The following is a 26,460-nucleotide window of genomic DNA, read 5'->3' as shown; positions in this document are numbered from 1 at the left end:
CAATTCACCACCACTGATTCATTTTTGGCCTTCTAAGATTAGCTCTTTGGGGGAAAATCTGGCAAGAGATTATGGTCTTAATCTTCCTCTTCTGTTTTCTCCCTTTTTAAGGATCCTATCTACCTCTTTCCTGCACCAAATGTCGTCTCTTTCTGTTTTCACTATCTCAAAGATCTGTTTGTGTTTCCCTTTGGGTAATGGATGGTGGCCGTAGGGAATCCTCCCTGATTCAGAGATGCAGAGGTTGAAAGTACTGTCAGCAGGCAGAAATTCTGTTATTTGGGCAATTAAAAATATTTTCTTTTTGACTTCTTTTGCAGCATTGTTTCATAGCAGAGCAGGGCTTTTACTTATAGCCAGTGTATACTTTTTAACATAGACAGTAGGACTGTTAGGGTCCCTGAAATCATCTTGTCCATCCTTTATTCTTCTTTCAGAACTTTCCTAACACCAGCCCAGACAGTTCCTGACACAGTGGACCTTCAGTTACTGTTTAAACACAGTCTTTGTAGTTAGGTGGGCCTGGACTTACATCCTGGCTTGGTTACTTAACTGTGTGACTATGGTGCTGGGGTGTCCCGCATTTGTAAAATAGAAGTAGTAATCTGTATCTTTTAGGACTGGTGTGAGGCTTAAATAAGAGACTAGATGTAAAGCATCTAGAACAGTGTCAGGCACTTAGTAAGGCTCCCTTTGAATGATTAATCAGTGTCCTTGAGAAGAGGATTTCCTATTCTCTCAGTCACCTGTCCCTTCTCTGACAGCCATCCACGGTGGAACTCCTTCCTTTTGTCAAACTTAAGTCCTTCTGGTTCCAGCTTACTTAGAGTTATTCTGCTCTAGTTAGAAGCAAAGTTCTTCATAATTATTATGAAGTGCTTTTGTAATAAAATGAAAGGAGAGATGTTATAAAAAAGGTAAAAAATACAAAAGTTAAAGTTATAAAGTTAAAAGGTAAAGTTTCCCCTTCTTCCTTCTTCTGCATTCTACTATTGTCTCTCTTGATGGGTCTAGTAAGTGATAAGAGAATAAAGCTTCACTTTCCTACTTTTATCTGTATATGTGGGTACCTGGATGTTTGAATATCCACAAGGTATTGAGTTGTCAAAAAAGTTCATTTGGTTTTAAGTAAAAATAAAAGACACGTTTTTCATTTTCACCAAGAATTTTATTAAACAATGTATTCCCTCACCGAACGAACTTTTTGGCCAACCCAATAGACTGCACAGACGCTATTCAGTACATTCTTGTCAACTTGTCTGTTATCTCATTCATCACAGTATGAAATCAGATAGTTCTGATCCTTAAGGGCTTCATGCTTATGAGTTGAGACACAGAGCTAAAGCCTTCACTTTGGGCTGTTTGGGATTGTAAACATATTTCCACTTTTGGCATGATGGTCTCATGCTTTCTGTGGCTAGTTCAGGGCTTTGGTTGGGATTATGGTTTTTCCCAAGTCTTGTTATGGCCTCTGAGTTACCACTCCCTACTTTTTACTAGGTAGGGAGATGAGCTTATATTTGTTCTATGCTGACTGCTGGGGTAAAGCTCTGGGTTGACACAGTTGCTTGTGGCCTGTTGTATTCTAGAAAGCATCTCAGTCAGTCGCAGCTCCCCAGTGGAGAGTGTTTGGACCAAAAGTAAAGGGATTTTCTACAATGTAACAAGAAGAGGGAGGTACTTGCCTTAATATGTAATTGACATTTAAGAGTGATAGTTCAGAGAACTGTATAAAAATGAGGAAAAATCAATCCTGTGTAAAAACAGATGGGAAAAACCTCCCATTGCCCTGTGAGAGTGGGCATGGGAGGAGAACTGATAGTGACGATAGGTAGCATACAGAGACAGGGATTGGAGTCGAGTCTGTGTCAGTTGCTGGGCAAGGGCAGGACTCTTATATAGTTAGGTACTTCTCTTCTGTGTGATGTAATGAGGCTTCAGAACTATAGAGAAAGCAAAGATATTTATGACCTACCTGAGTATGTGATCATCTTCTGTTTGAACCATCAGTTAAGATAATCATCCTTACCTATCATTGAGTTTCGGTAATGTGCCATGAGCCATAGAGTAAGGAGTCCTCACCAGTAAGAGCCTATATTCTTAGGAAGTGGTCAGGCTTCAGTGATTGAGCCATTTCTTCTTGGCACTTAAGGTAGTGTCATTTTACATAAAAAACTTTTACATAAAAAACAAAACCAGAGAGGTAAATTCTGGTGTTTGCAGAGTAGCAATCTCCTTTCTGTTACATTCTCTTAGTCTTGCCAGAAAAATTGATGGTAATATATCAACTTATGTAGATTCGACAGATTTGTGCAGATGTATTCTAAAAGAGAAATCTCTTTAGGAATTTGCTGTGACTCAAAATGGGAATTATGGCATACTCTCATGATTCCCTGGGATTCTTCTTCCTTGATTGAGTTAGGAGCAAAATGCTTACTCACTGCTTCATTCTTGGAGTAGATGCAAATAGCAGTTCCAGATAAATGTGTGGGATATGGGTTAAAAATAGAAAATTTTATATATGATGATTGAAAGTGGTTTTGAGCAAGTAGTAAAGGCATCATTTATTCATCCAGTAATTGCACATTTATTTATTTATTTACTATTACTGTTTTTTTGGTCACGTCAAGCAGCAGGTGGGATCTTAGTTCCCCGACCAGGGATCGAACCCGCACCCCCTGCCGTGGAAGCACAGAGTCTTAACCACTGGACCTCCAGGGAAGTCCAATTGCACATTTATTTATTGGATGCTCATTAAGTGCCAGACACTGTTCTAAGTGCCAGGAAGGAATACAGCCTTCCATGAAACAGTCTGAGGTCAGTCTTCCCTCTCAGGTGGCCATAATAGGGCCCAGAACAGGGCTCATCCTCTCTGTGAATTTTTTTTCACTCCCTGTCTCCAGGAGACAGTGCTGGCTTCCCTTTTTGTTTATAACCGTCAGGCATGAGTCATCCCTTTGCTGTGAGTATTGCAGAATCACATATCACATTCCAGTCTAATTTGTACTGCTGCCAGGGTCTCAGCCAGCAGCTCTTTTTGCCTGTCTTCCAACAGTCTTGATAGTCAGAACAGTGAGACCGACTGCACAAGTTAATTAACTGGGGAACGGAGAAGAGAGAGCATGGTACTTGTTTTCTATCCATTTTTGTTTAGTACAAGATGTATTTAGGAGTAGACAACTTCTTTCTAGGTGCCAATGTACCAGGCAGTACCTACCATCAGAATTCATTTTTGGGGAATTTTTAAAAATTGAAGTATAGTTGATATATAATATGTTACAGGTGTAAAACATAGTGATTCATAAGTTTTAAAGGTTATATTCCTTTATAGTTATTGTAAAATATGGGCTATATTCCCTGTATTGTACAATATATCCATGTAGCTTATTTATTTTATACATAGTAGTTTGTACCTCATAACCCCTATCTTGCCCCTTGCTCCTTCCCTCTCCCCACTGGTAACCACTAGTTTGTTCTCTGTATCTGTGAGCCTGTTTCTTTTTTGTTATAGTCACTAGTTTGTTTTATTTTTTAGATTGCACATGTAAGTGATATCATACAGTATTTGTCTTTCTCTGTCTGACTAATTTCACTTAGCATAATGCTCTCCAAGTCCATCCATGTTACTGCAAATGGCCAAATTTCATTCTTTTTATGGCTGAGTAGTATTCCACTGTGTGTGTATGTATGTATGTATGTATGTATATATATATATATATATATATATATATATATATATATATATATATATATACCATATCTTCTTTATCCACTGAATCCATTTTTTTAAAAATGAATTTGCAACTATGAGCAAATAAAGTCAACTGTCCCTTACAAAGGATATTGGTTCTACAAATGGACTTGGCAGCTTTGGCTGATGGTTGTTACACACACAAAATGGTCCTTTGAGGAAAACCTGTAAGTTTATTTTAGAATTTTAAGAAAATCCATCAAATAAACAAGCAAACAAAATTCTTCCTGAAAACTTTCTAAACAACACTTAACTTTGGTTTTGAATATTTAGGCTTTCTTCCCTTAATATTTCTATAATAAGTTTGATTGATTTATACCTTTAAAAAGATATATACTTAAGACAGAAGCAATTTTTAAAATATTTTTAAAAACCACTGTCATCTATAATTGTCTTGTTATAAATTTTCAGTTCTTGGGATTCTCTTCTAGCCTATCTAATTATTATATGTAATTAAAGTGTTGGCATTTAGGCAATTGCATGTTGTACTCTAAACCCTAAAAGTTCTTACTTACCCACTTTTTGAATGTGCCTCATGAAGTGACTGATACTCCAGCAGTGTGACTCAGTGTAGTGAAGGGGCTTGTTTTGAATAGCAGGGTGAGTGTCACATTAGTCTTCCAATCAGAAAACATTCCATGCAATTCGAGGCACACATGAAACAGCACATTTCTTCTTGGCCTAGGCTTGGGTAGAAAGCACGTGGATTTATACAGTGTTTGCTCAAATTACAAATGCTGAGATGGTAAAAGCACTTTTAGCTTTAGGGAGTTCAAAGTGGCCAGCCAAATGAAAGTTCTGTGACCTACCTGAGAATAAAATTTATGAGTTCTTTGTTGAGGAAGAAGGTGAGACCTTTGTACTTTGCTGGAAATAGGAGAGCGCTGTCTCTCTCTCTCTCTCTTTCTCTGTCCTTCAACACACACACACACACACACACACACACACCACACACCACACACCCCACACTACAAGAAACAATAGGCTGGCATTTCCCAGCCCTTTCTTCCTTATCTGGAGGAGATCAAAAAGGAAAAGATGGGCTTCCCTGGTGGCGCAGTGGTTAAGAATCTGCCTGCCAATGCAGGGAATACGGGTTCGAGCCCTGGTCTGGGAAGATCCCACATGCCGTGGAGCAACTGGGCCCGTGAGCCACAATTACTGAGCCTGCGCGTCTGGAGCCTGTGCTCCGCAACAAGAGAGGCCGTGATGGTGAGAGGCCCGCGCATCGCGATGAAGAGTGGCCCCCGCTTGCCACAACTAGAGAAAGCCCTAGCACAGAAACGAAGACCCGACACAGCCATAAATAAATAAAATTTAAAAAAAAAAAAAAAAAAAAAAAAAGATGGGTCTGAGATGGAGTCAGCAGGTCTTTTAAAAAAAAAAAAAAAAAAAAGGAAAAGATCCCAGGTTTTGATTTTTAAAAATCTTTCATCAATAATACCTCTTGCTCAAAAAAGGAATAAAAACAGAGTATTAGTCTGAAAGAAAATAAACAAATTGCATATCTTAGATTTCAAATAAAGTAAATTTGCAACATCTGATAACTGTTAAGAACACAGACTTCAGCAGATTTGTGTTGAGTTCTTTCATAACTCTTTAAAATGTACTAGAATTCTGCAAAGGATTGATTTTGAGTCTGCAGACTTTGGAGTTGGTGTGCCTGCAATGGTGATATAGGCACAAGTCTCCAGGTCAGCACTTAGGTCTGGAGTGCCAGGCAAAGTAGGCAATTTCAGAGATTTGGAGGAACCTATGCATGGATGGAAATACATGCTCTTAAGTGCTTCAAGATCCTTAGGAAAGAAGTAGAACAATAAAAAGAAACTACTAGCTAGGGAAAGGACCTGTGGAAAGTTGTTTCTAAACCAAAGATCATTCTTGAAACTCACTTTAGGCGTTGGGTTTATCAGTTATGATTGGTTTCCATCATATGTAACAATCAGAAAAATAGGGGCTTGCTTAAGCAAGACAGAGGTTACTTTTTCTCCCTCATATAAATGAAGTCTAAAGCTAGGCAGTTGAGGGCTGGTGTAGCAGCTCTGTAGTCATCAGAGATCCAAGCTCCCTATTTCTTTCTTTTTTAAAAAATTAATTAATTAATTTATTTATTTATTTATTTTTGGCTGCATTGGGTCCTAGTTGCTGCGCGCAGGCTTTCCCCAGTTGTGGCTAGCGGGGGCCACTCCTCGTTGTGGTGCATGGACCTCTCATTGCAGTGGCCTTTCTTGTTGCGGAGCACAGGCTCTAGGCGCGCAGACCTCAGTAGCTGTGGCACGCAGGCTCAGTAGTTGTGGCGCATGGGCTTAGTTGCTCTGCGGCATGTGGGATCTTCCTGGACCAGGGCTTGAACCCGTGTCCCCTGCATTGGCAGGTGGATTCCCAACCACTGTGCCACAGAGAAGTCCCCCTATTTCTTTTTGCTTCATCATCCTCAGGGCTGGCTTCTACTCTCACGTTTGCCCAAGGACTGCAAGATGATCACTGCTGCTCTGTCTGTCACATCTGTGCTCCAACCAAGAAGGGCAAGTCCAAAGGGTGTACTTACTAGTAGAATCAACCCATTAAAGAGCTTTCCTGTTGCCCCACCTGTTATTGGCCACCCCTGTCTATAAAAGACATTGCCTTCCGAATAATGCAGAGGTTAAATATTGGATAGGCAAACCTTAGTGTCTGCCAGAGCAAGTGAGCATGAGCATAAAGGTATTACTAAGACTTAGGTGGCTAAGACTTTGGGATGCCTGCCAACTCCTAGAATAGGACGGTAATGTTTGGCAGATATAGCCTTTAGTTTGCTGCTTGATTGATTGATTCAACAAAGTTAAGGACTTACTCTGTACTAGGCACTGGAGTTATAGTAGTGAACAAGATAGACATGGTCCCTGTCCTCAAAGAGTTTATAGGCTAATGGGAAAAAATTAGGTTTTAAATAAATAAATTATAAATGTGTTGAACATTAAGAAAAGGAGAAGTAGAGAAGTGCTCGGGATTGTGTAATAGGAAGGACTCCCGAGGGGTATGACACGATGTATACATTGAGATTTAAAGGACCTTGGGAATTAGCCAGGTTAGAAAGATAGGGATGAGTTAGTCAGGTTAGAAAGAGGGGGAGGAATGTTCTAGGCAGATTCACTCCCAGTCTGTTAAGAGTTCTTTCTTCATCTACTATTTGTCTTATTTCTTCATCAGAGGGAATTAATGGGAGTTTCCAAAGTAACAAAAGGGACTAAATATTCTTTTTTATCTAAAATGGCTAAAAGGACTGCCATCCTTTCTACTTATTTGTTTTTTCACTCTCTCTAGACGAGTGCCTGCCTGCATAGGCTGCACCAGGGAGTCTTGGTAACCAAGGAAGGAGGTGGACAAATGACTGGGGCATACCGAAGTTCAGTTGCCCCATCATAGATCTGGATTTTGGTCTCAGTGTGGGACTTTGGGGAGGCAAGGATTGGTTCTGACCCTGAAGTGCTGATATGACCCCCTTCCCCTTCTAGGAAGTGGACATTGTGGTAGCACCGTGCCAAGGCCTCCGGCCCACAGTGGATGTTCTGGGTGACTTGGTGAATGATTTCTTGCCTGTGATAACCTATGCACTCCACAAAGATGAACTCTCTGAAAGGGATGAGCAAGAGCTTCAGGAAATCCGAAAGTATTTCTCCTTTCCCGTATTCTTTTTCAAAGTGCCGAAGCTGGGCTCGGAGATAATCAGCTCCTCCACCAGAAGAATGGAGAATGAAAGATCACCACTCCATCGCCAGCTAACTGACCTGGGCTATCTGAGCAGCAGTCACTGTAACTGTGGGACCCCCAGCCAGGACACCAAAGCTCAGAGCATGTTGGTGGAGCAAAGTGAGAAGCTGAGACACTTGAACACATTTTCTCACCAGGTGCTACAGACTCACCTGGTGGACGCAGCCAAGGCCCTGAACCTGGTGCACTGCCGCTGCCTCGACATCTTTATTAACCAGGCCTTTGACATGCAGCGGGACCTGCAGATTACTCCCAAACGTCTAGAATATACACGAAAAAAGGAGAATGAGTTGTACGAATCACTGATGAATATTGCCAACCGAAAGCAGGAGGAAATGAAGGACATGATCGTTGAGACGCTTAACACCATGAAGGAGGAACTTCTGGATGATGCTGCCGACATGGAGTTTAAAGGTAGGTCCTAGAGAACTTGATGGGGTGCGGGGACTACAGCATCCTCTAACTCTTTTCCAGCTGGAAGTTGAGTACATTAATTCTGAAGCCCAAAGGAACCTCAGGATCATCTCACCTACCCCCACTGTCATTAGCAGGAGCCCACCTTAAATCATTTAGCCAAGGTGGCCTCTCTTGTTCTGAGAGACCTTCCTGGAAGATTCCACCATCATTCCTTCCTAGGACTGTTAGTCCAGCTTTTGGTAAATTCATCCCAGTAGTGCTCTTTAGTCTCCAGTTTATATCTGTATCCCCTTGACCTTGATAAAACTGGAGAGGAGCTGCTTGAAGAATGTCACTAAGTCATGCTTTAACCCTGGCTCCTTTGGCATGGTCCATGCTTCTTCATCGGTTCTTTTTTGTGTGTCATGGTCTCATTTTCTTTTCAGGCTGCTCCTGAGACCTAACTCAGAAGGATTTCCCAAAGTAGCGGTTTTAGCTTTTCTGACGTTCCCATTCTTCATGAATGACTGTTAACAAAACTGGGCCAAATGCTTAGTCTGGTCTTTTGGTGTCTGAGGTTTAGATGCTACGGACTTTGTATACTGACTTCTGCATGAACATTAGCTCTACTACCTATTAATTAAAGTACGTGGTTTGCAAGTTACCCTTTAGGTTCTCAGTCATGGCTATGCATCCAAATAACCTGGGAGGCTTTTTGAAAATGTAGATGCTTGAGACCATTAAAGACCACTCCAGACCTACTAATCAGCATTTCTGACATGGGACCTAGCATCAGTTTTTTGTTTTTGTTTTTTTCTAAAACAACCTCCCTAGGTGGATTCTGCTTATTGCCATTTTCTAGGTGAGGAAACTCAGGCTTAGACAGGTTAAGTAGTTTGCTCAAGGTCACACAGCTACTAAATAGTAGAGGCAGAATTTGAATCTAGACAGTCTGATTCCTGAGCCCATACTCTTAATTTCCATGCTTTACTGCTTCCTCATCTGTTCCCAGTTACCGATGCTACCATCTTCCTGGGAACCAGCTTCAAAACCTCAGCATGGAGACTTCCCTGGTGGTCCAGTGGTTAAGACTCCGCGCTTCCAATGCACGGGGCATGGGTTTGATCCCTGGTCAGGGAGCTAAGATCCCATGTGCCGCGTGGCTCGGCCAAATAAAAAAAATAAAAATAAAAAAATTTTTAAAAGTAAAAAAAAGTCTTAAGCAAACAAACAAAAACCTCAGCATGGTCTTTAACTGTTTTCTTTCTCTCGTCCCCGTAACCAGTCAGTCGCCAAGTCCTGCTGAGTCTTCTTCCCTATTTCATATATACCTTTGCTTCTCTATTCCTTCCTCTTTAGTCTAACTGAACTATTGTTACCTGACTTATCTCACTGACATCTTTCTCTCCTTTCTCCAGTTCATCTTTACTGGCTCTATTTCTACAGACTGAGTTAAGACTCCTTAGCCTAGTATTCAAGATCTTCCAAAGCCTAGCCATTTCCAACTTTCTCAGTCTTGTTTCCCACTATGCACCTTCCTGTAATTTCTTTTTTGGTTGGTCTCAACTGCTTCCTGTCCTCTGCATGCTTCCTTTACTTTTTTTTTTTTTTGCTTATGCCCTGCCCTAAACCTGAATGTCTTTTGTTTGTGAATTTTCAAATCCTACGTACCCTTCAAGGCCTCTTCCAAACAACATTTTTCATGAAGTTGTCTTTAATTTTCTTAGCTAATAATGATCGCAGTTCATCTGGACTCCCATAGAATTTCATCTGGAACTGAAATTTCTGGTGTATTTCACTTTTTTATCTTATTATTATATTTATGTTCCTCTATTTTCTAAAATCCTAGAAATGAAGAACAGGATCTGGGTCTTTATTCATCACTATATCCCTTGCAGCAAATAACAGAGTCTGTGTATAGTACATCTTTGGAAAATGAATGAGTGTGTGAGTGATGGTATATGTTTGTCACACTTATAGATACAAAGGAAATATACTTTAGCAAGCATAGGATGCTTGATTTCTTATCGGTCTTTCTAAAGATGAACAAAGATACCTCTTTGGCGAATTCCCATTGTAGGGAGGAGTTGCTGAGAAGTGCTCACTTGCAGTGGAAATCCTAGGAAATCTTCTGAATGTTTAATTTAATTCAGTGCCTGAGTAAAAGACCCTGGAGCATCAATGCCAGCATCAGAGTAGACATGATAAAGGGTTGTCAGGGCAGGTAGGTGGAGCAGTCAATGAAACATTTGATTGTCTATCATGTACCAGGTATACCATGTTTGGTACCTGGGACACAGTGGTTAGCTCAGATGTGGAGTAACTGGGAACAAGTAGATCAAATGTCTGGCTCTGTTAACTACATCGTGGACTTGTGGTTCTACTTACCTAGTTGGCTACATCTTAGACAGGACTTACGTGCTGCTTCTTACCTTGTTCTAATACATTCTGGGTATCCTTGAGGCAATGACAAGTAGATTTAGAAGAGAGCTGCCACATATCCTATGGAGCCAGATTTTTATTACTGATTTTTGTTTCTTTTAAAATAAAGGTAATGCATGCACACTAGGTATCATGACATACATACTTTATAAATTATTTATGTTTTGAAAAGATAATACCTAGAAACATGGTACTTTACTCAAAGTTAAAAAGATACTGTCTCCTAGTCATCTAGTTTTCCTCTATATGTTCTTCTGCCCTTGCTTTTTCACTTATCCCATATCTTAGAGATCTCTCCATAGATGTGCAGAGAAATTTATCTTCTTCTAAAGGATATACCTTAATTTATTTAACTGTTCCTCTACTGCTGGATATATAGGCTGTTTCTTGGTTTCTTTTTTTTTAAAATAAATTTATTTATTTTATTTATTTATTTTTGGCTGCATTGGGTCTTTGTTGCTGCGTGCGGGCTCTCTCTAGTTGCGGCGAGGGGGGCCACTCTTCGTTGTGGTGCACGGGCCTCTCATTGCAGTGGTCTCTCCTGTTGCGGAGCACGGGCTCCAGGCACACAGACCTCAGCAGTTGTAGCACGCGGGCTCAGTAGTTGTGGCTCGTGGGCTCCACAGCGCAGGCTCAGTAGCTGTGGCTCACGGGCCCAGCTGCTTCACAGCCATGTGGGATCGTCCTGGAGCAGGGCTCGAACCTGGGTTCCCTGCATTGGCAGGTGGATTCTTATCCACTGCACCACCAGGGAAGCCCCTTTCTTCCTTCCTTTCTTCCTTTCCTTCCTCCCTTCTTTTCCTCCCTCCCTCCCTCCTTTCTTTCCTTCTTTCCTTCCTTCCTTCCTTCTTTCTCTTTCTTTTTCTTTCTTTCTTTCTTTTTCTTTCTTTCTTTCTTTCTCTTTCTTTTTCTTTCTTTCTTAGAGTATACTGCATTGATCATCATTGTGCATGCATATATTTGAGACTTGTAAGGGTATATTCCTAGAAAAGTAATTCCTAGAAGCAGAAACAATAGTTGGGTCAAAGGGTGTATAGATTTCTTTTGTTAATTGGCTGGTTAGCTTAAATTTTTTATAGATATTGCCAGATTTCTTCCAAAGAGGTGGTACCAATATAAGTTTCTAACATTAGAGAGGGCCTTTTTAGGAGTGGAATTTTTATAGGTGATTTGTCTTCTCTTAAGTTCTTCTATCCTCTGGTTTGCAAAACAGACTTTTCTAATCCTGAGAGCTAGTAGCATAGTGGGGACAACGTTCCAGTTTTACTTTTTATTTCTCTAGTAGTTGATTAAAATTGAATTCTTGACTCTTGGATTTTTCTCATTTATATGCTAGGAAGTGTGAATTATTACAAAGATCAGAGGTTTTGGAATCCATGAGCTTTGGGTTCAAATGCTAGCTATATTACTTCCTAACTGTACCATCCCCTCCCAGTGCCCACTTTATTCTCTCTTTGAGGCTTTTTCCTGACATATAAAATATAACCAGTAATATACCCCTGACAGTGTTGTTGTTGGGATTAAATTAGATTACATATGAAAAATACTTACTGTGCATTTCAAATAGTCTGCAGTCAATAAATGTTGTTCCTCCTCTTCTATAAATGTGATATAAGAGCTGACAAAATCAATAGGTTCATTCTGTACACAGTTGCTCCTTCTCACGATTCTTAGATGCCTTAAGTAGTTGAGGATTGCATGGCCCGTGGTCATCCTGAGAGTCAGTTTGTCAACCATATGCATTTTAGTAGCTGTTGTTCATGGTAGCTCCTTGGGTCTGACTTGGGAGCTGCCTTTATTCAGTGTGCCTGCCCCTTCCCCTCACAGCCAACTAGCTTTTTGCTCTGCCTCCATAGATGTCATTGTCCCTGAGAATGGAGAACCAGTGGGCACCAGAGAGATCAAATGCTGCATCCGACAGATCCAGGAACTCATAATCTCCCGGCTTAATCAAGCAGTGGCTAACAAGCTGATCAGCTCTGTGGATTACCTACGTGAGAGCTTCGTCGGAACCCTAGAACGGTGTCTGCAGAGCCTGGAGAAGTCTCAGGATGTCTCGGTTCACATCACCAGTAATTATCTCAAACAGGTACTCAAAGGGTAGTAAAGAGTGTGTCACAGATAACACATGAAACAGAATCCACCCACGAACACAGCTTCAAGTTAGTCAAGAATTTCCCTTTCAACTTTTTGCCAGTCCAGTTTGAATTTTATTTTGTTTTCCTATCTCATGACCACTGCCTGTGGGAGGTGCTTGTGAATTGTCAAATTGCAGTTAAGTCTATGAGCAAGAAGATGAAGATGAAGTAAAGGAGCCCAAATAGTCACCAAATAGATGATCAGCCTGCATTGACTCTGCACATATACTGAGGGATAGATTTGGGAACCTTGGAACTGGACCATGTTCTTGAAATAAATATCATTTATTGCAATTTTAATTAGCCACTCTACTCAGGGAATATTGACTTTCGTTTGTGTACTGTCTTTCAGATCTTAAATGCTGCCTATCATGTTGAAGTCACATTTCACTCAGGGTCCTCAGTTACAAGGATGCTGTGGGAGCAAATCAAACAGGTAGAGGTTGTTTAGGGAAGTGTTTTTCAGCCCCTAGTTGGCTTAGGTGAATCTTGGTCGTTCCAACAGAAACTGATGTCTAGGATGTCTGTCCTAAACAAACTGATGTCTGTCAGGGCAGGTGGCCCTTTGTCCTGGTTTGCCTGCCTGGGAGAATCCTGGTTTATGCCTGTTCTGAAATAATTATTAACAGTGCCCCCTTTAACTATTAAAAGTGATGTGTCTAAATGATATTTTATGGAGCCATAAAACCCTACTTCACTACCTTCTTCATATTTCTTTTTCCCAACCTAAGTGTTTTCTCAGAACCAGGCTTTGTTGCCAGAGGCCATGAGTGTGGTTTCCTTTCTGATGTTCCATCTGACTCTTACGTAGAGTTATTTGCTGTATTTAGAAAGGGATTTATCAGGCACCCCCAGTACTGAATGTAATGTATTGATTTGTGAGCATGCAGACTAGGCCTAGTGTTCTTTGATGCTTTCCGTTGGGCTGAGCCCCGATTTTGAGGTAGATGGAATTGGAGAGTGTTGGACTTCATACAGCTCTTATCTTAAGATCCTGGCCTAACGAGTGGGTAACCCAGAGAGGGAGGGGTGTTGGTTCTTCCTGGTGGTTCCTGTCTCCCATCCCTCAGTGTTCTCACTGTCCTCATCCTGACAGATCATCCAGCGCATCACATGGGTGAGCCCACCTGCCATCACACTAGAGTGGAAGAGAAAGGTGGCCCAGGAAGCCATCGAGAGCCTCAGTGCCTCCAAGTTGGCCAAGAGCATTTGCAGCCAATTCCGGACTCGGCTCAACAGTTCTCATGAGGCCTTTGCAGCCTCATTGCGGCAGGTGGGTATATAGGAAAGGACATACAGCTGGATCAATCGGAGAGGAACTTCATCCACTTTGGAATGTTTTGTCTACTGCTGTCTACATAATTTTTAAAAAATCATCAGTATATTTCCTTTCTATTCTGTTAAAGGATAATACTAAGTTACAGGGTGTTTCATCAGTAAATTTTTCATGTGGATATTTTTCTAACTCTAGAGAGAATGGAGGGAACTCAATTTCTCCCCACTTCACTGAGTGAGGAATGAAAATCGAGGGGTAGGAATTTTATATGAGTTTATATAGTATTTTAAGAATGAGTGACAGAAAGGGCTGACATTCCAACTTCCATAGTAGTTTGCAGTTATGTGACATCTGCTTATCCCCTTGGGGTGTGCGCGTGTGCATGTGTACATGTGTGTGGAGGGGAGGGTAGGGAGATGTGATTATGCATCCAGGAAGAAAAATTATTACTTAATGAATGCTCACTATCTGCCAATCTCTGAGCTATGTTACATATATCTTATTTAATTCCCACAGGTATCCTCATGAGGTAGATATTATTATCCCTATATAATAGGTGAGCAAGCCAAAGCTGGGGACCTGATAAGTCATATTTCTTTCTTCTTTTTCCTTCCCAGCTGGAAGCTGGCCACTCAGGCCGGTTGGAGAAAACTGAAGATCTATGGCTGAAGGTTCGGAAAGATCATGCTCCCCGCCTGGCCCGCCTTTCGCTGGAAAGCCGTTCTTTACAGGATGTCTTGCTGCATCGTGAGTCCTTATTTTTTTTCCCTAGTAAATTGGAGGAGGAAGGTTCTGGATACCTGACATCCTCATGTTCAACCCTGGAGAATCCCAGTGTCTAAAGCTGCTTCCTTGCGAAGCTGCCTAAACACCCATTGATGTATTTTTGAATTTCTGATGAAGTCTGTTTGGTCCTGCTATTTATATAGTTCAAATAATACAACCAAAGTTTATTTAAATTAAACCAGTTAGGTTACTACTGGTTTAGAAAACATCCAGATTTCTTCCCCTGGCATAATTATGACTTCCTGCTTCTAGGCAGGTCCACGTCTAAGAATCTTAGGGAGGTTGCCCAGCAAGTTCCCATCCTTCCTGCCTTATCTCTGTCTCTGTACCTTATAGGTAAACCTAAACTGGGACAGGAACTGGGCCGGGGCCAGTATGGTGTGGTGTACCTGTGTGACAATTGGGGGGGGCACTTCCCTTGTGCCCTCAAGTCGGTTGTCCCTCCAGATGAGAAGCACTGGAATGACCTAGCTTTGGAGTTCCACTACATGAGGTAGGTTCTGGTCTCATTCATCTTCGTGGGGAACAATCCAGAGAAGAAGCTAGAAGCCTGGTATAAATTTTGTACCAAGAGCTATAGTATGCCTTGTCTCTCCATTCCTATGTCTCAGAATGTTGTAGACCAGTATTTCAGTGTCTGGCCCAGAAATGTGCTCTCTTCAAGGCCTTTCCTGCTTTTACCTGCCCTTTCCCCACCATCCTAATTTCTCAGACCCATCCTTCCATTTGACTTTCTTCCTTAGTCCTTAAGGCCTGTCAGTTTTTAGATTCCATAATTCTCTGTCCTCGTTAGAGAGGCCATTCTCTTTGCCCTCTCTCTGTACTGAGGGCTATTACCTCTGGGCCTGGACTATGCATGGTCTCAGGGTTATTTCTTCCACTGTGGTGACATGCTATGCAAGGTTAGCTCTAGCCCAGACCTTTCCACTCCTCACCAGGTCTCTGCCGAAGCATGAGCGATTGGTGGATCTGCACGGTTCCGTCATCGACTACAACTATGGTGGTGGCTCCAGCATCGCTGTGCTGCTCATTATGGAGCGGCTGCACCGGGACCTCTACAGTGGGCTGAAGGTGAGGCAGGGCAAGGAGGAAGTGAGGTCCAGCTGGCAGCCAGACCCACAGGTTCCTTTCTGGCCTTTCCTCCTTTCTTCTTTATTCAGAGCCCCTAGCTCTCATAAGACAATGTTGGAGTAATCAAGCTTTATTACCTTCATTTCCAAAAAACCTTAAAAATGTCTCAGAACATGTTTTTTTGCCCAGTTTATATCCAGAGTACTGCAGTTCACCACTTTTACCTCTCGTGGTAGTGGTAAAAATCTAGACTACACAGAAGAGCAGAAAAGCTTCCTATAACTCTGCTATTCTTTCTCATTTTTGTTCTCAGTGAATTAAGCTAGTTTTTGTTGTCAACAAATATTTATTAGTGACTACTTTGTACAAGGCCCTGTATTAAGCAACATAAGGGGATATCAAAAAGTATAATTGGCCAGGGGCTTTTAAAAGAATTGTAGGGACTTCCCTGGTGGCGCAGTGGTTAAGAATCCGCCTGCCAGTGCAGGGGACACAGGTTCGAGCCCTGGTCTGGGAAGATCCCACATTCCGTGGAGCAACTAAGCCCCCACGCCACAACTGCTGAGCCCGTGTACTGCAACTACTGAAGCCCGCACGCCTAGAGCCCATGCTCTGCAACAAGAGAAGCCACTGCAATGAGAAACCCGCGCACCGCAACAAAGAGTAGCCCCTGCTCACCACAACTAGAGAAAGCCCGCACGTAGCAATGAAGACCCAACACAGCCAAAAATAAATTTTAAAAATATTTTAAAAAATAAAATAAAATAAAATAATTGTAGTCAGTGAATATTTCATGAACAGGTGGCATTTGAGTTGGATAAGTGAACCCTCATGGGTAAAATTTGGGCAGATGGAAAGAAGAGGTCATAGCAGGGGGAAGGAATAGCATAGTGCCCAGAACATTTGAAGGACACTGACTGTGTTGGAGCAGCTGGTTCATTTGGGGAATAGAGGGGAGATAATATGCAAAGAAATGTTGGGAACAAGTTATAGAAGACCAAAAATGTAAAGAGTTCCATAGCATTCAAATTCCATCGTAGACAGTGAGAAGCGAAAGATTTTGAATGAAGGTGAAATACCCTCAGTTGGATGTTGAGTTCCCCTCATCTAAAACAGCCACCAGTAGGGAAATAGAGAGGTTTCTTTTGTTTGTCCTCTACATTGGAGCTGGAAAAGCTAACCCCAGAGTATCTGGTAGGTCCCTTCTCACAGGTGCCTCTTGTACCAGTTTATATGGAATAAGACAGAAGAATCCTTAGAAATGCTTGCAGGAGCCATGAGAAATCAATACGGTGAATAAAATGACCCTGCAAGTGGCTTTCCTTCTTCATTTCAGGGGAGTTAAGCTCAGCACCATGTGATGCTTTTCCATAAGTGGGTTAGAGAACTATATATGGGCTTTTGGATGAGTGATATAACATTCTCCAGAATTCAAGAGACCCTAAATTGGAGGCTTGGTAGAAGTAAGATGAGTGACTTTGGTATTTGAATCCATAAAACCAAAGGCTAACCAGTCCTACAAAGCAATGGAAGTAAATCTGCCTGAGAGTCCTAGAAATACTCACTTTGAGCCTCTAAGGCAGTTCTAGAGTTTGTTCAGGATTAGAGATGCACTCATGCCTTCAGGCGTTTGGTTGTGGCTCTCCTAGTCACATTTGGGGATCATCCACCTGGCCTAAGTGCTGCCTCCAAGGGATTTGATCTGGCCTTTATAGCTTGCCCTTCCTTGCTTTTCCTTTATTTCCCTCTCCTACCTTCTTCTTCCCTTATTCTCATCCACTTTTCTGTCCTTGTGTACCCTAGTGTGGTCAGTCTTTCAGTATCTCACAGAAGGAACTCTTAGTTGGTATAAGCAAGTTGGATTGAGGAGTTGTCTTCTTAGTGACAAGTAAACCCTTTTGTCTCCCCAAGGCTGGGCTGACCCTGGAGACCCGTTTGCAGATAGCACTAGATGTGGTGGAAGGAATCCGCTTCCTGCACAGCCAGGGACTTGTCCACCGTGATATCAAACTGAAAAATGTGCTGGTAAGTAAGAGCTGTTTCCCCAAGACAGGGAGTTGTCTCTATGTGTAAGTGACCTTTGGAGGGAGGTACACATAAATGTAAATTTGGTCACAGGAAAAGACTGTGACCAGTTAACAGCAGAGTGGATGGATGGTTTCTTGGACTTGAAGCTTAGGGAGGAGTTGCATCATAGGCCTAGCTTATATTGCTTAAGATTTTTTCTCCCAACACTGGTGAGAAAATTTAAACTTACAGAAAAGCTAAAAGAGTGGTACAATGAAGATTCACATACTATTCACCCAGATTCATATTCTCTTTCCTAGTGTAGTCTCTCTTTGTTTCTGTCTCTCTCTTTCTTCACACACACACATACACACACACACACATTTTTTACTGAACTATATGAGAGTAACTTGCAGATAAAACTTTACTCCTACATACTTCAGCTTGTATCTTCTAAGGAAAAGGACATTCTTCCACTTAATTAAAATGCCATTATTCACACCCAAGAAGTTTAAATTGATACAATATTATTAGTTAATACACAGTCTATATTAACATTTTCCAGTTGTCCCAAATATGTTCAACTATCCCAAATATGGTCTATTTGTTTGTTTGGCCCAGGATCCAATCCAAGGATCATACAGTGCATTTTGTCATGTTTCTTTAGCCTCTTAATCTAGAATAGTCCTGCCTTTTTTTGCTTTTGTGACATTGATATTTTTGAGGATTCCAGGTCTTGTTATTGCTTAGGGTTTGAGATGCTGGATGAGGACTGAGATGGGTAAACACACCTTAAAAGGTAAGATAGTCATGAACCTGCCAGTCCTGTTATCTAATTATAAAGAATCTTTTGACATACTCCTTTTGAAAATATATTGGATTATCATTGAAGTGTCTCTGGCAACACTTAAATGATATATAAAGAGGGCTTCCCTGGTGGCACAGTGGTTGAGAATCCGCCTGCCAATGCAGGGGACACAGGTTCGAGCCCTGGTCTGGGAAGATCCCACATGCCGTGGAGCAACTAAGCCCGTGAGCCACAACTACTGAGACCCACGTGCCACAACTACTGAAGTCCGCGTGCCTAGAGCCCGTGCTCCGAAACAAGAGAAGCCACCACAATGAGAAGCCCACGCACCACAACGAAGAGTAGCCCCCACTCGCCACAACTAGAGAAATCCCACGTGCAGCAATGAAGACCCAACACAGCCAAAAAATAAAAATAAATAAATAAATAAATTTATTTTTAAAAAATGATATATAAAGATGATAGCAGTTTTGGGGGGAGGGAAATATCTTCCTAAAATTATAGGCTGAAACCTAAGAGGCTTGTCAATAGCCAAATGAGACAGATTTTTTTTTTAATTTTTATTTTTATTGAAGTATAGTTGATTCATAATGTGTTAGTTTCTGGTGTACAGCAAAATGATTCAGTTCTACATATATATTCCTTTTCGTATTCTTTTCCATTTTATGTTACTACGAGATATTGAATGTAGTTCCTTGTGCTCTACAATAGGATCTTGTTGTTTATCTGTTTTATATATAGAAGTTGGTATATGCTAATCCCAAACTCCTAATTTATTCCTCCCCTACCCCCTTTCCCCTTTGGTAACCATAAGTTTGTTTTCTATATCTGTGAGTCTGCTTCTGTTTTGTAAATAAGTTCATTTGTATCATATTTTAGATTCCACATAGAAATGATACCATATGATATTTGTCTTTTTCTGTCTGACTCACTTCACTTCTTTTGATAATCTCTAGTTCCATCCACGTTACTGTACTATTTCCTTCTTTTTTTTACGGCTGAGTAGTATTCCATTGTGTATATATACATCATCTTTATCCATTCATCTGAGACAGATTTATTGTCTTGGACCTCAGGAAAGGAAACTAGAGGGAATTAAAAAACCCTCCTCAGCTGACCAGAGGACCTCAACCTTCTTATTTAGCAACTTTCTGCCCTGGGTTCTGGAGGTCAGAGGAGAATAATCAGGAACTAATAATACTTTCCTCAGTGTCCTTCATTTATTCATTCTTCCAAGATTTGCTAAGCTCCTGATATGTGCTAGGCACTATGCTAAGTGCTGGGGATACAAAGATGAAAAAGACAGTCCTTGCCATCAGGTTGTTTACAGTATGGGGAGGAGACAGTAATGGGAGTGAATCTGGCGACAGGGAGAATAGAGGCAGAGTTGATTAAGTACTGCTGTGAGGAAGATGCCTACTTTTGAGCTTGGGTATGCAGCTGAGCGCTATGTGCAGGACCAGGCATAGGATGACTCTCACCCTGCTTTGTTGGCAGTTGGACAAGCAGAACCGTGCCAAGATCACTGACTTAGGATTCTGCAAGCCAGAGGCCATGATGTCAGGCAGCATTGTGGGGACACCAATTCATATGGCCCCTGAACTTTTCACAGGTAAGCTGGAGGGCAGGGGGTGGGTTTGGGCAGGGCTCCGTGTTTTAACCAAGTGCTACCCTTTGGGCTAAGTAGTATCCACAAGTACTACTGGCAGTTCTGGCATAGGCAGGGGAGAAACCAGAACAGGGGAAACCTAAGACAAGTAGGGGGACAAGTGAAGAGGTAAAGGGGCAAGAAAGAAAAGTGTAAATGGGAGTCACCAACTATTCTACTGGATGTCTCTCTGGGCTATTAGTGCCATCATTGCCATAGTCAACCAACTATTTAATCCTAAAGTATTGATTGAATAACTCCTATATAATAAGAGTTGTCCTCTATCATTAAAGAACTTACAGTTGATGGAGATATATTGAGAGGTAAAATAATTAAGAAGCAGTATAAGATAACATGTGATTAAGTGCTACATAATGTAATGTTGGTGTTCAGAGAAGAAATGTTAGATGGTTTTGTGGTAGAGGTGAAATTCTGGATAGAAACTGAATGAGATCTGGAAAATTTGGTAGGTGGGAAGGGAACTCTATATTTATTAATATATTCTTTGAACTAGGCACTGTGGGTATGTTATGTCATATATTTTGTTCCATTTAATCCTCATGACAATTCTGTGGTGATATTGATGCATTTTTATGTCCATGTCATGGATAAAGTTGAGGCCAGATTGATGAAGAAACCCACCCCAAAACACTGAGCTAGAAGTAATGAGGCTGGGATTGGAATTTAGGTCCTTCTGTCTCTAGAGTCCAACCATGTTAGTTAGGAGAGAAAATTCTGGAGGCTGGGGGAGAGGAAATAGGAGCAAAATTGCCGATTAGAAATAAGCATGACAGGAAAGAAATCAGTTCGGGAAGTAATAGCAAACAAGTTGGAGATAAGATATATTTGAGCTTGAAATTCATGCAGTGGAGTGAAGGCTTGATGTGGAAGAAGTAAGGAGTGGGCTTCCCTGGTGGCGCAGTGGTTGGGAGTCTGCCTGCTAATGCAGGGGACACGGGTTCGAGCCCTGGTCTGGGAAGATCCCACATGCCACGGAGCAAATAGGCCCGTGAGCCACAACTACTGAGCCTGCGCATCTGGAGCCTGTGCTCCGCGACAAGAGAGGCCGCGATAGTGAGCGGCCTGCGCACCGCGATGAAGAGTGGCCCCCGCTTGCCACAACTAGAGAAAGCCCTCGCACAGAAACGAAGACCCAACACAGCCAAAAATAAATAAATAAATAATTAAAAAAAAAAAAAAAACCCTTGGACTAATTAGTATTTAAAAAAAAAAAAAAAGAAGTAAGGAGCTACTGGGCTTTTGAACAGGTGAGGGATGAAAAGAGATGTTCATGGAAATGTTTAGTAGCAGTAGGTAAGGCAGATTGAGTGGCAAGAGCCAAGTAGGGAGACCAGTGGTGGAGACCAGACCTAGGATTAAGTTGGTAGTAGTGCTGAAACAAAAAATGTTACAGATTTGAGATCAATTCAGAGGAAGGATGGGCAAGATTTTGTAATTAACTTGATATGGGTGATGAACAGAAAAGAATGACTATAAGATGACTCTGAGGTTTTGAGCCTGAACGGATGAGGAAGGTTGCGTCATTGCCAGGGAAGGTGGAAAGGGAACGGCAGGTCACTCGTTAGTATTGGTAAGACTTAAAATTAGCAATTTATAATATTTGGATTTCTCTCATTAGCCACAAGTCTTCCGCCAACCCTTCATTGAGTGATACATATAAGGATTAGGAGTTACTTGGATAGCTGTAGTCCTACGCACAGTGAAAAGAAGTAGACAGTCATCATTTTTCTTTCCCTGACTTTAAAAAAAATTTCTATTCCCACTTTTATTATTTTATCTTGGCTACTTCATATTTAAATTCATTTGATTATTTCTACTGCAGTTCATCCTACTGCTGTAAAAATAATCTTTCTAAAATATTTTCTTCATGTGACCTCCTGCTCTAAAGCATAAATGACTCCTGCTGCCCACCAAATCCAGACTCTTCTGTCCGACTTTAAAAACCTTTATGTTATGGTTCCAACCTATCTACCCACCTGTATTTCCCAACCTCATTTCCCTAACATGACCTTTCAGGATTAATCTTTTTGACTGTCCCATTAAAATAAAGGCCTGGACTTCCCTGGTGGCTCAGTGGTTAAGAATCCGCCTGCCAGTGCAGGGGACACGGGTTCAATCCCTGGTCCAGGAAGATCCCACATGCCGCAGAGCAGCTAAGCCTGTGAGCCACAACTACTGAGCCTGCGCTCTAGAGCCCGTGAGCCACAACTACTGAGCCCGAGTGCTGCAACTACTGAAGCCCGCATGCCTGGAGCTGGTGCTCCGCAGTAGGAGGAACCACCGCAATGAGAAGCCCGTGCACCGCAGCGAAGAGTGGCCCCTGCTTGCTGCAACTGGAGAGGGCCCGTGCGCAGCAACCAGGACCCAACACAGCCAAAAATGAATGAATGAATGAATGAATAAATAAATAAATAAATTGATATAAAAAATAAAATACTTCACACAAACAATAATCAAATACAAAATATAATGAATATCAGTGAAATATAAAATAAATAAAATAAAATAAAAGGCCTGTTTTCCTTCCCCTTTGTCAAGTTCTAGTCTTGGCTCTTTTAATCTTTAGCCCTCCCAGTGCCATAGTTTTTCGTATTATAAAATGGGCATTATAAATGTGTCCTGCCTAACAGGGTTGTTATAAGAGATAATGGGTATGAAAGTCTTTAGGAAAAAATGTGTAAAGACCTCTGCAGATGCAAGTTAGCGGTGATGCTGCTGATTCCCTCCCTGGCTCACTACTTGTCACCCTTTCTTGCTGTAGGGAAGTATGATAATTCTGTGGATGTCTACGCTTTTGGCATTCTTTTCTGGTATATCTGCTCAGGCTCTGTCAAGCTCCCTGAGGCATTTGAGAGGTGTGCCAGCAAAGACCATCTCTGGAACAATGTGCGGAGAGGTAAGAGCCACGAGCCTTGCTTTGCCCTGACTCCCCAGGAGAGAGCAGACTGAGACCAGGCACTGCCGCAGCGGCCTCCCGTCCTCCTCTCTGGCCACTCCACAGCAGGACCTCATACACATTTAAACCATCATGGAATCCAGAAAAGACATTTAAGTCAAACCTTTGCTTCCAGGCAGCATGGTTCTGAACTCTCAGAAAGGTTTTTATCTTTAAAATTTCTAATTCTTCAACATCCTATGCCAGTGTATTCCAGTTTTTCATCACAGTTACTCTTAGGTTCTAACCTAGATATTTGCAGTTGAAGCCAAAGCTCACTGCATTGTTTAGCATCCTGAGCCCCAACTGGGTAATCAGCCTGTGAGCTGATCATGCCTCTTCATTGTGTTGGTTCCCTTCTCGCTGCCTCTGGTCTTATTTCCATGCTGCTTTCTCTAGGGGCCCGTCCAGAACGCCTTCCTGTGTTTGATGAGGAGTGCTGGCAATTGATGGAAGCCTGCTGGGATGGTGACCCCTCTCAGAGACCTCTCTTGGGCATTGTCCAGCCCATGCTCCAGGGCATCATGGACCGGCTATGCAAGTCACATTCTGAGAGGCCAAACAGAGGACTCGATGATTCTACTTGAAAGCAGAGACCTTTCTCTTTCACTCTTTATTTCTTTCCTTCCCCTCACCTTTTGGCTATGGGAAGAATTTGACATTCATTACAGAGAGCTCCCAAGGGGACTGATGCTTGCTGGGCAACTTGAGACCTTCCCAGGCAGAGATGACTCCTGGATAGGGAAGAGTTGGATGGCTGTGAGCATATCCAGTTCACTGATGCCCAAGCTATTTCTTTAGCCAAAAAGTCAGTATAAATCTCTTCTGTATGAAATTTCAAGAAAAGTCTTACATAGTTTCCTTTTCCAGACTGTCTTTTAACTCCAGCCGTAATTAGGACTCTGTGCTCCCATTGTGGAGCTCACATTCCTAACATTCTTTGGAAGTCTTAGTTCTTAGCTCCATTTACACCTGGGAGGTTAGGTTTTTCTCCACCCAGAGTCCCTTTTCAGTTTATCCCCCGTGGCTTAGTCTGCTCTCAGACACCAGCAGATTGCCCACATTTTTTGCCTGAGCAGGGAGAAGCAGGGGAGGGGCTGATGCTTAGTAAGGAGATGAGTGGTTGCAGTTCATTTTTCTGAGAAAAGGCGCAGGCCAGCCAGAGTCCACATGTAGATATTTGGAAGTGTTATTTAAACACTCAGCAGGCTGAGTACAGGAATACATATGTATAACACGCGTGTATACTTTGCTTTCGTTGAATAACAGTGTCTGCTAATTTGGGGTTCTTTGTTCCTTGGCATCCATTATTTAAGTGATGCAATGCCATGAAATGTACTGTATTGTATATTACTTGGGAAGACACTAGATATTCAAAGAGGCCTGGCAGCACTTGGGCTGTAGAGGGCTCAACAAGGCCAAAGTCCTGAAGATTTTACCTCCTAGCTTTGGTTGTCTGTGCTCCCACATGGTGAGGTGAGATTGTGGCAGGGGGAGGAAGAAGGATGGGATGAAAGAGTTACCCTTACTGTGTTCCATCCTTCTTACCAACTTAATTAGGGCAATTTACCCCAGCCTGAAAATGATTACCTGGCCATTTTTAATGTGCTTGAGGTCTGGTCGCTTCTGTTGCTTCAGAATTGAGTGACGGACCTTCCTGCAGAGCAATCAGAAGACGCAGTGGAGCCTGGGGTTCCAGAGTAGCTGCCTTAGTGCCTAGGGAGCCAGTGGCAAGGTCAGTCTGGGGGCGTTGAGGAATGCACGTCGGGGTGAGGTTTCCACAGGCATGCCCTAGTTCCCTGGATCCTCTGCAGAGAGTGGCTCATTGATTGAGTGAAAGCCTTTCACTTCTCTGGGAAGGAGGACTGTGCTGGTTCTTCCCAGACCAAAGAAGTCATTTGTGACTCCATCAGTTTCAAGGGGACAGAGCCTAGGCAGCAGCTTCTCCTAATTTTTAACACTAAAATTCAAGGAAAGAGTGAAGGGAGGGATATATTACTACCACGGATAGAAACAGGGGACTGGTAGAACTCTCAACTAGTACCTGTCAGCTCTCCAATGCATTTTTTTGCATTTTCACTTGAGCTGCCAAAGAGGTGTTGACAAAGTTTTTTCCTGATCAGCAAAGTGGTTTGGGGTAGCAGGGCTGCAAAGTGATAACTGCACTGAATGACACTTTATTTTTTGGCTTATTATTTAGCACTGAGAAGCCAAAAGGGATTGGTGATTATAACAGCACTTTGGGGAATAGACTCCCTCTGGCCTTGCTTTGGAGAGAAGGCATGCGTGGTATTTCATCTGACTAATCAGGGAACCTCCTAGGTTCATACTGCATCAGAGTGGAATAAATGGCCCTCGAAGAGTCCATTGCCGAAAGAGTAGTTGCTTTCTTTGAGTTTTCAAAGCTTGATTTTTGGATTTGCTGGATCAAATAACCCACTTTTTCTTTAAAAGAAAAAAAAAGAGGGTTTATCCTTCTAAATATGGGGGTGGGGTGGGTCAGGGCTAGTGTGATGTTTAAGTGGGTTAGGAGGGAGTCAACTTGAGAAACCTGTATGGCAAACTCCCTTGGGGGTTTTAAGTACACTACTGTTCTGAAAAGTGTTTTATTTTTAACTTTATCTGCTTTGTTAACATCCAGTCCACAGAGCTGACTGAAGAGACTGTGTGTGAACATCTGACACTGGGGGGACACCTTACTCAGATGGTTGAAAAGGAAATTGGTCTGGACAGCTTGTTGTCTTTTGTCTTTATGTAATGTTTTTGTTTGTTTCAAAGGACTAATGTTTATTATTACAGTGTTAAATAAAAGTGTAATATACTAAGTGTGTAGAATAAAAGTGCAATAACAAGAGAAAATTACTTTGGCACAAACTTCAGTTCTTACACTCTCTCCCTCCTTGTACCACCTGTCTCTTTCCATGATATTGTTACAGCAGGACAGTGTTAATTGTGTATATTTTTAAGAGATGCAGCTATGGGTTAAGTCTTCATTTAGTGTAATTTTGAATGGCTGGGTTTGGTTTTATAGAGTATTGTGTATACTTCTGGGGTGCACAAACACCAGATGTGCTGTATAATAAAGATCATATTAACGTTTTAGGTTTATATCTGTTTGGCTTTTGTTTTCCCTTAACCTCACTGTGTCTGCAGAATGCTCTCTATTCCATTCCATTTCCACTGGGACCCTAGAGGTCTTTCAGTTTGCCTTGGAGATTGATGGAACATGTTACTCTCCCCCATGGATTGCTCTCGGTCTCTGGGCACTTGACGTGACCACTACCAGAGGGTAGGGCCCGGGAATGGGAGGTAGGAGAGCGAAGAAGAAGGGAGCAAAGTGGAGTGATAGCAATTTATTTTTCAGAGCCTCTCCTGGGTTCACACCCTTTCCGCCAGCCTCTTTTCAGCATGAACTTGCAACATTCTGAACT

At 42.0% G+C, this 26,460-nt stretch overlaps 2 protein-coding genes across 3 annotated transcripts in view; one reads left to right on the top strand and one right to left on the bottom strand.

Moving 5' to 3' along the window:
- DSTYK (dual serine/threonine and tyrosine protein kinase) overlaps positions 1 to 26,137 on the top strand; it is a 61,621-nt gene extending 35,484 nt beyond the window's left edge. For both annotated transcript variants that reach the window (XM_059940155.1, XM_059940163.1), the window contains 11 exons: positions 7,246 to 7,915; positions 12,196 to 12,428; positions 12,830 to 12,913; positions 13,574 to 13,750; positions 14,371 to 14,500; positions 14,876 to 15,032; positions 15,478 to 15,610; positions 17,522 to 17,635; positions 19,923 to 20,037; positions 22,856 to 22,990; positions 23,429 to 26,137. In XM_059940155.1, the coding sequence (XP_059796138.1) occupies positions 7,246 to 7,915; positions 12,196 to 12,428; positions 12,830 to 12,913; positions 13,574 to 13,750; positions 14,371 to 14,500; positions 14,876 to 15,032; positions 15,478 to 15,610; positions 17,522 to 17,635; positions 19,923 to 20,037; positions 22,856 to 22,990; positions 23,429 to 23,616 (2,136 nt within the window). In that variant the 3' untranslated portion in view covers positions 23,617 to 26,137. The remainder of the gene's footprint in view (positions 1 to 7,245; positions 7,916 to 12,195; positions 12,429 to 12,829; positions 12,914 to 13,573; positions 13,751 to 14,370; positions 14,501 to 14,875; positions 15,033 to 15,477; positions 15,611 to 17,521; positions 17,636 to 19,922; positions 20,038 to 22,855; positions 22,991 to 23,428) is intronic.
- The window catches only part of TMCC2 (transmembrane and coiled-coil domain family 2), a 140,372-nt gene that overhangs the window by 88,419 nt on the left and 25,493 nt on the right, over positions 1 to 26,460 (bottom strand). The gene's annotated exons all lie outside the window — the stretch shown is intronic.

This window comes from Balaenoptera ricei, chromosome 1 (genome assembly GCF_028023285.1).
Source record: "Balaenoptera ricei isolate mBalRic1 chromosome 1, mBalRic1.hap2, whole genome shotgun sequence".
Taxonomy (NCBI): Eukaryota; Metazoa; Chordata; class Mammalia; order Artiodactyla; family Balaenopteridae; genus Balaenoptera; species Balaenoptera ricei.
The sequence above is the reverse complement of the archived record's forward strand: the minus strand, read 5'-3'. Positions and strand labels throughout refer to the sequence as shown.